The following is a 13,012-nucleotide window of genomic DNA, read 5'->3' as shown; positions in this document are numbered from 1 at the left end:
ACTGACACGCATTCTCAGGCAGTAGCCTCTGTTTTGATAGCCAGGGCATTGAGCTGCAATGTATTTTAAAAAGCCTCTTATAGGAAAAGCACTAACTTGTAGTTTAAATAAACTCTCTCAATGCCTAACATGTTACTCGGTGAGCTGTAGAAGATTACATTTCTCATCAAAATGTGACCGGAAATCTCAAAGAAAAGTAATGCAAATCCCTTTAAATAGTGACATGCTAAAAGAAGCCTTAAAAACTTGGAAAAATAAACTAATTGTGGGTATACATTGACTGTTTATTTTAAATTAAAGGCAGTAATTGCTATATCTGAATTATGATCTGTTTGGGTTCATATATTTTTTCCTACAGACCTGTATTTTAAATTGAAATTAACCAATTGATATCCAAATACTCATAGTTCATAAAGACTGTCACCAATAAAATCATAATACATTTTGTGTAGCAGACAAAACTGCCAGGATAAATAAGTAGCCAGTGTTTATGACATTATAAAAGAAGCCGTTCATAGGTAGCATCTGCGTGACTAACTCGCGCACATTAACCTTTAGGAAAACTATGAGTCAAAGTGTCAATATTAGGCACTGCAAAGGAAAAAGCAACACCTCTGATTCTGCAAACGTTTATACAACATATATAGATTATGTTGATTTTAAACAGAGTGTCCCAGAAAGTGCTCATACGTTGCTCTCCTTTTTGCAATTATAAACACTTCAGCATTAGGTGCTGTATATAGTGAACAATCACAGCAGTGTTTCAGCCCACAGGGACTTTTATAACAGTTGGGCTGGAAGATGAGCAACTTTTTTTGACTAAGGGGAAAGACTTTTTTTGGCTAAGTCAAAATTATGAACAATTTATGCACAGCTGGTTGGTAAGAGTAGAATTATAATACTGATTATTAACTTATTGATATTAAACTCAAAATTCAGAGACATACAAGTTAAATCAGTTAACAATCAACATAGCTATCTCTGAACATGGGGGCATCATGCAAACTGGTGAGTGCTAAGCCTCTTTGCTTCAATCCATATCAGGAGGTAACAATGACAGGTGAAGATTCCTATAACAGATGCCATATGAGTGCTGCTTTATGAAACCATTGCAGCAAACGACAGGTTCTTTAACATCATATTCACAATTAAATTGTTAAGTAACATGCATTGCTAACAACAATTTTGTTACTATGTGTGTCTCTTATTCGAAAGTACAGGATACTGGTGTATCTGTCAGCTCTCCTTAGACTATTAGGAAAATAAACACAGAAAGAAAAGGGAAGAGAAAGTTACTTACTTTATAACAACTGGAGGTTCTTCTAGATGTGTGGTCCCGATCTGTATTCCACTGGGGGTACGCATGTGCTCCATGTGCCAGAGAATTTTGAAAGCATATGCGCCCTTACTCACCTTGTGATGCTGACCAAGGAGATATAGGGTGGGGCAGACCTCTCCAGCTCTATTATGAACCAAAGGATGGTCCAAAGCACAGAGGAAGGAGGGTTGGTAGTGGAATACAGATAGGGACCACACATCTCAAAGAACCTCTAGTTACTATAAGATCTCTTCTTCTTCTTCAAATACTGGTCCCTATGGGTGACTGACAAGCATTACTCAAGTAGGAGAAGGGTCTGAGAATGCAGACGGCAGAACTGAACGAAGGACAACCATTCCAAAGGGTGCATCAGCAGAATAATCTTGTACCAAAGCAAAAAAAGTCTTACAAACATGTGGATGGAAAGTAACATAGCTGTTGTGCAGATATCAAGTAGAGGAACTTCTTGAAGCAATATCATAAGTGTTCTTGCACTCTTGCAGAATGGGCCCTTGCCCCAGGAAGGGAAGGAAGATTAAACAGCTGACAGCAGAGCAAAATACAGCCCAAGATTCATTCTGAGATTCTTTGAGAGGACACAGCCTGACCCCAAACTCTTTCTGCTAAGACGACAAATAGTCTGGGAGACTTTCAGATTGATTTGTTCTCTACAGGCAAAAGGCCAAGGCTCACTGAGTGTCAAGGAGATGGATCCTTTCTTCTGAGGATGTGTGAGGTTTTGGAAAGAACACAGGTAAGTGAATTACTGGTTCAGGTGAAACGCTGAAACTACTTGGGGGTGAATTTATAGTGTAAACATAAAGAAACGTTATCCCTATGGAATAGAGTGTAAGGAGGATTCGCCATCAGTGCTCCAAGTCAACCACCCTCCTGGCTGAGGCAATGGCTATTAGGAACGGAACCTTCATGGATAGGACAGACATGGAACCAGAATCTCATGGCTCGAAGGGAGGCTTAGTGAGTACTGAAAAAACAAGATTCAAGTCCCATTGAGGAGTAGGCTTTTTTATTGGCAGAAAGATTCTGATTAAGCCTTTCCAGAATTTGCTACTCAGTGGGTGTGCGAAGATCAAGTAGCCCTATGAAGGTGAATGGTATGCACTGATTTCTGCTAAGTGGACCCATATGGAGCTGATGGACAAACCCGCTGTCTTTACAGAAAGAATATAGTCCAAAATAAGAGGAATATCTGCAGCTTTTGGGGGCGTATGTCTGATGCATCCAGAGAGGAAAAAAAGCCTCCACTTGGCTAGATAATATTTTCTAATGGAATCCTTCCTACTGTTAGAAAGGATGCTCTGTATAGTTTCAGAATATGATAACTTTAAGGATGATGCAAACACCAAGCCCTGAAATGAAGTGGACAGAGGCTGGGATGCTTGATCTTGCCATTCCCATTGGTCAGAAGGTCAGAAAACATAAGAATAATGATCAGTGCCCAAGATAACATGTTTACGAGGCTCGAGAACCAAACCTGTCTGGTCCAACTGGGCGGCAATGAGGATGACTCGTGCCCTATCCTGCTGAATCTTTCATAAGACCTGAGATGGAGTGGTAGTGGAGGAAAGGCATAGTTCAGGTGGTCTGATCATGGTAGAAATAGAGCATTACCCTGCAAGTGACGATCTAGGGCTCCTCTGGAACAGTATATTTTATACTCCCTGTTTGGGAGGCAAACAGATCCCTGGTAGGTTCCCCCCAAAGAGCAAAATCACTGCTCACTCACCACAGGGTCATGTAACTCCCTCTCATGATTGACAGAGAGAGAGTTCGCTAGCACATTCTGGTTCACTGGGAGGTAGACTGCCAATAGAGCAATCTGATTGCTGATACACCAGTTCCACAAACTCACTGCTTCTGCTCACAGGGGGATGAATTTTGCTTCTCCCTGTTTGTTGATGTAAAAGATGGTTGTGATGTCCGACATTATGAGGGCATGTTGACCTTGAATGAATGGGAGAAAGGCTTTGCAAGCCCTTTGAACTGCCTGCAATTCCAGGATATTGATGTGCATTCTGGACTCAAAATGTCTAGGTGTCCTGCACTTTATGGTTGTCAATGTGGGCCCTCTAACCCATCACAGAGTTGTCTGCAATGATAGTCCTATCTGGTGGGCAGGCCAGCAAGGGAATGCCCACAGATACCTGGGTGGGGATTTTCCCAGCATGTCAAGGATGATATTATTTTGGTAGGAACAGTCATTGCAGTGCTCCTGGACTGTTGGTTTGGTGAGTCCACTGTTTGAAGCCACACCTGCAGGCAACGATGATAAAGCCTGGCAAACATTGCAACATATGTGCATGAAGCCATGTGACCTGAGAGAGAGAAATCTTGACAGGTACTTAACCACTGCTTATGACCTGGTCTATGAGATCATTCCTTGACTGACACCTGTCCACCAGCAGAAAAGCCATTGCCGTGACTATATTTAAAGATGCCCTGATGAAGTCTAAAATCTGTGTCGGTGTGAGGATGAACTTTCTGGAGTTTATATTGACCTCAAAAGAGGAGGGGAGTTGCAGCTTTGTTGCAGTGGATGCATAGGCATCTAGGTGTGTCCTGGTGACAAGAAGCCAGTCATTAAGATGGGGAAGATAGTGAAATCACAGTGTCTGATATAAGTTGCTACCATAAAGAACACCTTGGTAAAGACACTTGGGGCAATAGTAATGCTGATAGGGAGTACTTTGTACTAAAACTATTGGAAGCCCACTATACTCTGCGAAAGAGTCTATGAGCAGGGTGGACATCCCCGTGAAAGTAGGCATCCTTCACATTGAGGGCTGTAAACCACGTCCTTTTCCAAAACGGAATTACAGATGCCAATGTTACCATGCAAATATTGAGTTTGCAAATAAAACGGATGAGATGACAAAGATCGAGAACAGGTTTCCGACTGCTCTTCTTTCAAAACCCCTCTCTAGGTATTGAAGAGGAACCCGCTCTATCACTCCTTGCTGTAAGAGGTATTCTACTTCTTGTTTGAGAATGAGAGTGGCCCCCAAAGTGAGTGAAAAAGAGGGTTTTGGGGAGGGTAGAGACGTAAACTCTATCATAAAGCCAGAATGGATGACGTTCAGCACCCATTTGTCCATTGTTACTGGACTCTAGGGTTGAAACAGAATGCTAGATAACCCCCAAAGAGTGCGTGGGGATCAGCATATTTTGGACTTAGTGGTTTGCAGCTCTTGATCTCCCATCAAAAATAATGCTTAGCGGAGGTCTGGGATTGGGATAAAGAACCTTCTGCAGCAGATGTAGGGAAGTAGGGCTTTTGAACCACCTGTTTCTTAAAGGGTGGCTTATAAGGTCTCTAGTGGTAGAATTGTTGAGCCATTGGTTTAGGCTTGTATGGCTGCCTATGAAGTTTCTTTTGGGGGCAGGAGTATATATACACACAAGGAGTGAAGGGTGGCCCTGAAATCCTTCATCGTGTGAACTGACTCATCTGCCTTCTGGTTAAAAACAGATGAGTCTTACTGAAGTGCAGGTCCTCATGTTCTGAACCCTCCTGGGAAGCCCCAGGAGCGTGAAGCCACAATTCCCTGAACATTACAATGGCAGTAGCTATCGCCTTTGAAGATGTATCAGCTACATGTACTGCTGTTTGAAGTGTGGTTGTGGCAACCATTTTGCCTTCTTTTAGGAGAGGCGAGAAATGAGCTCTGTCCTGCTGTGCAAGCCGGTCAGCAAAATCCAAAAATTTTGAATAGTTCAGGAAATTGTACTTCGCTATTAAGTGCTTGGTAGTTGGCTGTCCTGAACTGAAGCCTAGGAGAAAAGACCTTCTTCCCAATAAGTCGAGATGCTTGCCCTCCTTATCAGTTGGTGTGCTATTGCCTAGATATTTCTGTGCTGGCTAAAGAGTTAGGGGCAGGATTAGAGAACAGAAATTCCACCTCTTTGGCTAGGACATAGTAACATTTCTCTGCTCTCATATGAATAAGGGCACAGGTACCTGGGGTATACCAGACCGCTCTAGCTGACTTCAGGATAGCTTTGTTAACAGGGAGTGCTATTCGACTGGAACTGGAGGACTGCAGTTCAAGAGCTTATGTTAAGGATCCTGAACTTCCTCAAAACGAATCTGCAGCTCCCTTGCAATTCTGTGAAGGAGATCTTGTAACTGTTTATAGAGACAACTGGAAAAGCCACCCAGATCCGAGAGTTGAGAGAGGATTGTGCTTAGAGGTATGTGTTATACAGAAGTGAAGACACTTTTTTTTGCATCCTGACAAATGAATAGAAAACTTTCATTTCTTCTGAGGTTTCCCACCTCCCTCAGTTTTCAGCTGTGCATTGTGTAACATGAAGGGGTGAGTATTATATACTTTTTGTACGGTATATTCATTGGTGTGATCTGATTTCATTTTCCTTGTGCTGGCTCTTTAAGGAACTTTGGCAGATTATTCAGGCTGCAGCACCTCATAGATACACTTTGCAAATGATTTCTTTACAGATTCATTCTGGTTTCCTCTTTTCTTATTCTATCTTTTCAGGCTTCAATTTGCAGTTTTCAGATAAACCATTTGCAATTAATTCATGCTTTAGTTCACTGCATTTGTTGCAATAAATAAATGCAGGAAAGGGGATCAGCTTCAAATTACTCAAAATTTACTTTTTTATTTCCTGTTCTCCTTTCTCCCAACACTGACCAACATCTGTTCCCCCAATTGCACTCAATTTATGATTGTGATAATGAGATGTAACTCAAGGACTTGTAGCTCAAGCATTTTTCCTTGGGTTAACAAGAAATTACCTGTATTTTTGTTGCTACATTCTTAATGTGTTATCGCAGAGTGTAGCTTGCTGCCCTACTCAAGAAATCAGTTTTGTAATACTATATTTTTAAAATTACTACAATTTTTGGATTTTCTAGAAGACTAGTTTGAGAAAGCTCCCTGAGGAATATTTTTAAATAAATTCTAAATACACACCAGCAACAGGACTTGAACTTCCTGCTCTTAATAAAACAAATAAACAAAAAAATTACATTAAAACCTTGCTTAGCATCATTTCATTAATTTTTTTCCTGTAACTATACGTCAATAGTTTTCCATGCTTTTATTAACTCCATAGTGCTGCAGGCTTACCGGCAAGTGCAGATCCTAATGTATGCTATGCTATGCTAGTACTGTAGTTAGAAGCATGGGGAATTCTCATCTCACAGTGCCAAAGTGTTAATGTGTGGCTTCGAGTTTGACATCTGACCAGAATGATTAGTAGCAATTTGACAAAAACTCCATTAGGTTTCAGATTTCACTTTCAACCTTGAAATTACAGAAGCAAATACAAAGGCTCAAAAGTTCAGATGCAGATGTTGATGGAAGTAAACTTACCCTAAACATTTCTGCTCTTAAGCCCCTGATCCTGAAAACTGCTTTGTGCAGGTGTAAATGCAAAGAGCAAATGTTCAGATTTATCTAACAGTTAAGAAAGTAATTTAAAACCAGAGAAGTACAATTTAGTGGTCTGGGTGTAGGCCTGAAAGCCAGGAACCCTTGTCCTCTGCTTTTGATAGGGCCACACTACTTCCATGACCTTGGGCTATGTCACTGTGCTCCTTCTCACCTGCCCCTCCCACTCCATATATAAGACAGAGGTCCTGTCTACACACTAAAGTTGTACTGATTTATCTTAAAACGGGTTTTAAATCAATCTAATTACACCGGTGCAAAGCAACATACAGACACTTGGATTTTGGTTAAAGTCCAAAATATTTCCAATTATCTTAAATCCATCTCTAACTGATTTATGCTAAACCAAAATAAATCTGCTTTAAACTGAACTAAGAGTGTCCACATCCCTTGAGCCAGTAGAACTAAAATCAGTTTTAAAATAATACTTTTAGTTAACCTGAAGCAACTCTCTGATGTAGAGGAGCCCAGAGACGACAATAAGAACACTCAAAGTACTTTCTCCCTCACAAGGATGTTCTGAGGGAACGTCTGCAGGGCATTCCAAAGATGAATAGTGCCATGGAGGTGTTAAGTGATATGATTAGTAAACACAGGTTTTGCGGGACAAATCATTGCTATTGTAAAATGTGTGTACATTACAAAATACAGTACAGTACCTTCTGTCATTCCCATGCCATAAGGAGGCTTGCAGTGCCCAGCATGGCTCACAACCCAAACTGGATACCGCTGGTTTAATCTATGGTACAATGCCTGTACGAAGGTCCTGTAGTAGCCTGCCAGTCCTGGGTTACCTGAGAAGAGAAACACACAAGTATGGTGAGTGTTGACCTTACAACTGACAAACTACATTGCAATTCATTATAAAACAAACAATTGTTGTATCTCGTACCTCTGATATTTTTATATGCATGTAAACCTTATTTCACGACAGTACCAAACTGCTTCAGTTCTTCTGACCTAAATTTTGAGAAGCTCAGAGAGTAACCACAATGAAAAGTGCATTGCTACTCACACTGAAAGCAATGTCTTTTTCCACTGACGCTCAAGCTGTTAATTTCTGTTAACTGTGTTTGAAAATTCATATAAATTATACCTACATTATGTATTAACAAATATCCATGATAAGAAGAAGGTAGCTCTGGGGGAACCCACTGATGAGTGTTGAATGTAAATATCACTATGATTTCTCCACATGTCATGATGTAGATACTAGAGGTTCTGCTACTCTGCTCTATGAAACTTCATAACATTCCTGTACCTCTTTAAGAGTTGATTTGTGTCACATTGGGAAAGTGAAGAAGGTCTTTCTTGGCCCAATAAAACAATATGACATTTTCTACCATGTCCACACTGGCAGCTCATTAGATTGCATAAAATCTGTTGTGCATGCAACCTCAACTTTGGTATTTCCTGCTTTTTGAATGGTTAATTTTGCAACCTTCATGTTATAGTAACATAATCCTTTCAAACAAAGGGTTATGTTATTTGAATGAATGTAGCTGCCTGGAAATGGTGATGCAGCACCTGAATTCTTATAAATTAGCAGCAGCTTTCAAGTATATTTCAAGGTTAAGCATTGTCATTTTGTTTTAAATTATCACCAATACTTACTTAAAAATACAGGATGATATTCTCAAATGAGTCCAAGGAACTAACTCCCATTGAAACTGAATTAGATGCCTAAGACCCTGAGGCACCTTTGAAAATTCCATTCAAGATGTTTATTGTTTTTAGGGACATCGGAAGCTACACTTCGGTGACTGAGTGAGAAATTCAGAATATGTCCCATTAAAAAAAGGGCAGAGTCCACCATTACATTAAGGGTATATCAGCAAGAGTATTTCTTCTATCAGTAGTGCTTAAAGTTTGGATGCAATCAGCAGAACAACTCTTAGAGCTTCTCTGCACACAAAAGTTGTACAGCTTTAACTATACCAGTATAGTTATACCAGTACAACCCCTATTTGCGTAGATGCAGTTATACTAGTATAAAGGTGCTGGAAGGGAAATAAGCGATCCTAGTATAAGGCTCCTTTATATTAGCATAACTGTGTCCACACTCAAGTTTGTCCCAGTACAATTATTTTGATAAAAATATCCATAGTCCTAAGCAAAAGAGTTATACTGGTACAAAAGCTGTGTGTAGATCATATCTAAGTTTATTCCACCTCCTTCTTTCTGTGCTGCACATTTTCATTTATTTTAAATTTCTCACTTTAGCCCTTTTATTCTTCTAGTATTATACAGTAAATACCATACTATACAAAGAGGTGTCACCTATAAAATACGTTGAACATGCTCTTCCTTCTTCACTTATCAGCTAATTGCTTGTGCTACATCTGACTGTTTGAGGTTTAATAGAAGTAATATTCTAAAAATAAATGTATTGTTAGAAAACTGTACCAATATAAACAGATTTCACTCTTAACAATATTTTATGTTTTCAAAGCCATGATGTTCATTAGCAAAATCACAATGCAAACAGAGAAAAATATTGTATGTATGATCAAAGAAGCACTACAATGTTAACATTAGTACCTAGGAAAATTTAATTAGGAAAAATTACAAATGCATCCATTTTTAAAATGCCTGTTCTATACAACTGAACTACTTAATACGTATCAAATAAAACAAAAAAATATTGGATTTTTGATTAAACAATATTCTTGAGAAAATAAAAAAGGAGCAAAAATGTATTTTCTACCACTGAAATGCTTAAATTATACAGCACTCCTTAAAAAATGCTTCATGTAGAGAGGTAGAAAGACATTGTAAAGGACTCTAGGCACCACTTGACAAACATCTTGAACTCACGTTACAAAAAAGGAAGCCTGTCTTTCAGCAAGATAGAAGATGAAAGTAGCTACCCAAAGATATTCTATATCTGGTCATTGAGAAACGTTCCTGCATTATACTTCAACTCTGAAATACAATGCATTAAGGTGTTTTACGGTCAAGGAATCCAGTCAACCTCAAAGCAGTATTTTCCTCTCTTAATGTTTCCAATATCCATTTTCAACCAGCTTCTACTTTCTTTAATAACTCAGAAACAACCAAAGAGAAAAAACAATCAATGTCCAGAGCTTTTACACATTCTCTCTCATCATCAGCTAAGGCAGCTAGTATGGAAGTATTCTCATGCTTCAGTCACCAGCTGAAGAACAGTGAAAGTTTGAAGTGTTTATAGGGTTCTTGTCAGGCTTTGTGTTAAATCCTCTATGTAGCTCATGGCACCTGTGACTAATGCTTTTCTGAGACAAAGGAGATTTCTATCCTCTCTGATAAATGGAGTCGCTATCAGAAGTTTATTTTAGACAGGGAAGAGATAAGATCCATAAAAGCAGGCAACCGTGCCCCATTCCGAACCCTCATTATAAGCATCTGTTCAGGATAAAATATTGTGCAGTCAATTGTTAAAACAGCTACTGATACTTAAAGATGTCTTGAAAATGAGCTTCTGAATAAAAAAGAAATCAGTAGCTAGCATGTCAAGGTTTTACCAACAAAAAGCTGTGTAGAGAAATTCCACGGTGAACTGAAGAGTGGTTAGAAACCAATTGCTTACTGAACTTTCAGTTTCAATGGAGTTATTTCTGATTTGCAGCAGCGTAACTGACAGCAGAATATAGCACCTCACCCACTCGAAAAGCCCAAGATGCCAAAGCCCTAGAAGTGGTGGAAAATGGAAGCCTCTCAGTGTATGTGTAGAATGCAGCTGGGTAAAAAACACACACCGGGTGTGGCTACAATCCTAGCAAGGGTAGACAGACACTAGCGCTACCCAAGGTAGCATGCTAAGAATAGCATTATAACTGGGGAAGCAGAGGCAATAGATTGCCTAGCTGCTTAAATACATAGCCAGGGGGTCGGGGCAGGTTTGTGCTCAAGATGGCTAGTCGGAGCTGCCACCCATGTGGCACTGTTATTTTTAGCATACTAGCTCAAATAGAGTTAACATGTCTGTCTACCTACACTGGGAAGATGCTCCCAAACTGCCCTGTAGACAAACTTAAGCATCCAGCTAAGGGTAACATTTGTAATCTCAAAGTCCAGTGGAGTTTACTACCTATGGTATTTCAAACTTCTACATCCCAGCATCACATTCAACAGCTTTGCATGGTCAGTCTGAAAGACTTAAAAGGCGTCTGTCAGTAAAAGAGGATTTTGGAAGGGGCGGGGGGGTGTTGGTCTTGGTGCAAAAGGAATCTAAGCAAAGCATTTCCATGCATCACAATTACAAAGGTAGCAAATGTGTCCTAGACAGGACTATCACACCAATAGAAGACAATGGGTTTTAGTCCGTGTATTGGTTTGTGACCAAAATACTTTTAGGAGCTCTTCTAACTAAATAAACAATTGAAATTTTATTTACCTTGTTGGGGGAGGGGGAGATGAACTGCCAGGCCTATCACAGTGGTAAATGCCCCTGGAGCAATGAATGCACTGCTGCTTATTTGTCCATTCTACAGGTTTCCCAATAGCACCAAAACAAACACCCTGCAGCATATCTCGATTTCTTTACCCCAGCAAGTAACTGTTTGAAAACAGAAACCCTCAGTGAATGCAATACGCTGTATCAACTTTCACCATTTGAAGGGTACTCAAGTTTATTTGAGCAACACATCATTTCTTAGCCACCTCAGGGCAACTGAATCATTTATGTAAGCTAGCAGTTTCAAGTTCCAAAGATTAATCTATACAAAGAAGTATAAATCAAACAGATATCCTCCACTGTGCTTCCTTGGTTATGGTTTTTGTATTTTTGAAAATATTAAATCAATTATTGATAAAGAGTGAGCACAACAGAAATAAATATCTTGATTTTTTAACATGAAATTACAAGTTTAGTTGATAAAGGTAACAGTATTCATGGAAATGCTTAGATTTCTGTAAGACGTTTGACTTGATATAGCATGGCATTTTGATTAATAAATAGAACGATATAAAATTAACATGGCACACATTAAATGAACAAAGAACTGGCTAACTGACAGGTCTCAAAATGTAGCTACAAATGAGGAAGCATCATCTAATGGGTGTTTCTAGTGGGGTCCCGAAGGGATCAGTTCTTGATTCTGCGCTATTTAACATTTTTATTAGTGACCTGGAGGAAAACAAAATCTCTGATTAAGTTTGTAGATGACAGAAAAGTTGGGTGAGTGATAATAAACTCACAGCTTCATAGAGTTTATGGCCAGAAAGAACTATTAGATCATAGTCTGACCTTCTGTGTAAGGAAGGACAGAGAATTTCACGCATTTACCCTTGCATTGAGCCCAATAACTTGTGCCTAGCTAAAGCCAATCTTCCAGACAGACATCCAATCTTGATTTAAAGACATCAAGAGATGGAGACTCCATCACTTCCCTGGGGTAATTTGTTCCAATGGTTAATAACTCTCACTGTTAGAAATATGTGCTTTATTTTTAATTTAAAATTTGTCTGGCTTTAGCTTCCAGACATGGGTTCCAATTATGCCTCTCTCTACTAGATTAAAGAGGCCTTTAGTATCTGGCATTTCTGCCCATGAAGGGACTTAGATGTGAGATACGACAGTTTACACTGGCTGGGGTTCTGCCCCAGTGTTGCACCTATAAACAATAGCAATGCTGCCACAACATGACAACATATCCTCTGGAAAGTGATACAGAGGCAAACTGTAGGTCTGTTTAAACAGATGTACGCACACACACGTAGTAGGAAATACCTTAATACCCACGCTACTGCACTTTCAAAGTAACTAAGCTCTATATAAGTAAGGAAGTATGGAATCAGATTTAGTATCGCCATCCAAGTTAACTTCAAACCACATAATTTTTGTCCACAAAATATAAAAAAAAAAGAATAATGTTCATTTTAAGATCGCTATAGCCCCTGCAAACTGACTGCAGTAAAGACATGTAGCTTTTCGATAGATAAGACCCAATCATTTGGAAATTCTTTGCAGGGGTGAACAAGTAGCTTTTGGGGTCTCAAGCAGTTTGAATTTTTCTACAACAATTTTTTTTTTTTTTTTTTAAATATGTAGCCTGAATCAGGAAAACACTGGTAGTGGACAGCCCCACATACTTTGAAATAATCTCCAAATTTACTGCACAACTCACAACGTCCCCAAAACCACAGTACCAATAAAATATAAAAGTGGTATGTTTAGATTAGTAAAAAGTTTAGTGTACCATTAAACAACAGTAGGCACATGACACAAAGACAATACACACAGGGCTTGTCTCTGAAACAGGAATAGATTAAAGGG

At 39.3% G+C, this 13,012-nt stretch overlaps 1 protein-coding gene across 5 annotated transcripts in view; it reads right to left on the bottom strand.

Moving 5' to 3' along the window:
- Positions 1-13,012, bottom strand: part of LDAH (lipid droplet associated hydrolase) — a 165,164-nt gene that overhangs the window by 115,189 nt on the left and 36,963 nt on the right. For all 5 annotated transcript variants that reach the window (XM_067544707.1, XM_067544708.1, XM_067544709.1 and 2 more), the window contains one exon: positions 7,416-7,550. In XM_067544707.1, the coding sequence (XP_067400808.1) occupies positions 7,416-7,550 (135 nt within the window). The remainder of the gene's footprint in view (positions 1-7,415; positions 7,551-13,012) is intronic.

The sequence above is a fragment of the Emydura macquarii genome, unplaced genomic scaffold (genome assembly GCF_026122565.2).
Source record: "Emydura macquarii macquarii isolate MOO-44397 ecotype Brisbane River unplaced genomic scaffold, CSIRO-AGI_Emac_v2 contig_1027, whole genome shotgun sequence".
Lineage (NCBI taxonomy): Eukaryota > Metazoa > Chordata > Testudines > Chelidae > Emydura > Emydura macquarii.
This window is presented reverse-complemented; position numbering and strand designations above follow the sequence as displayed.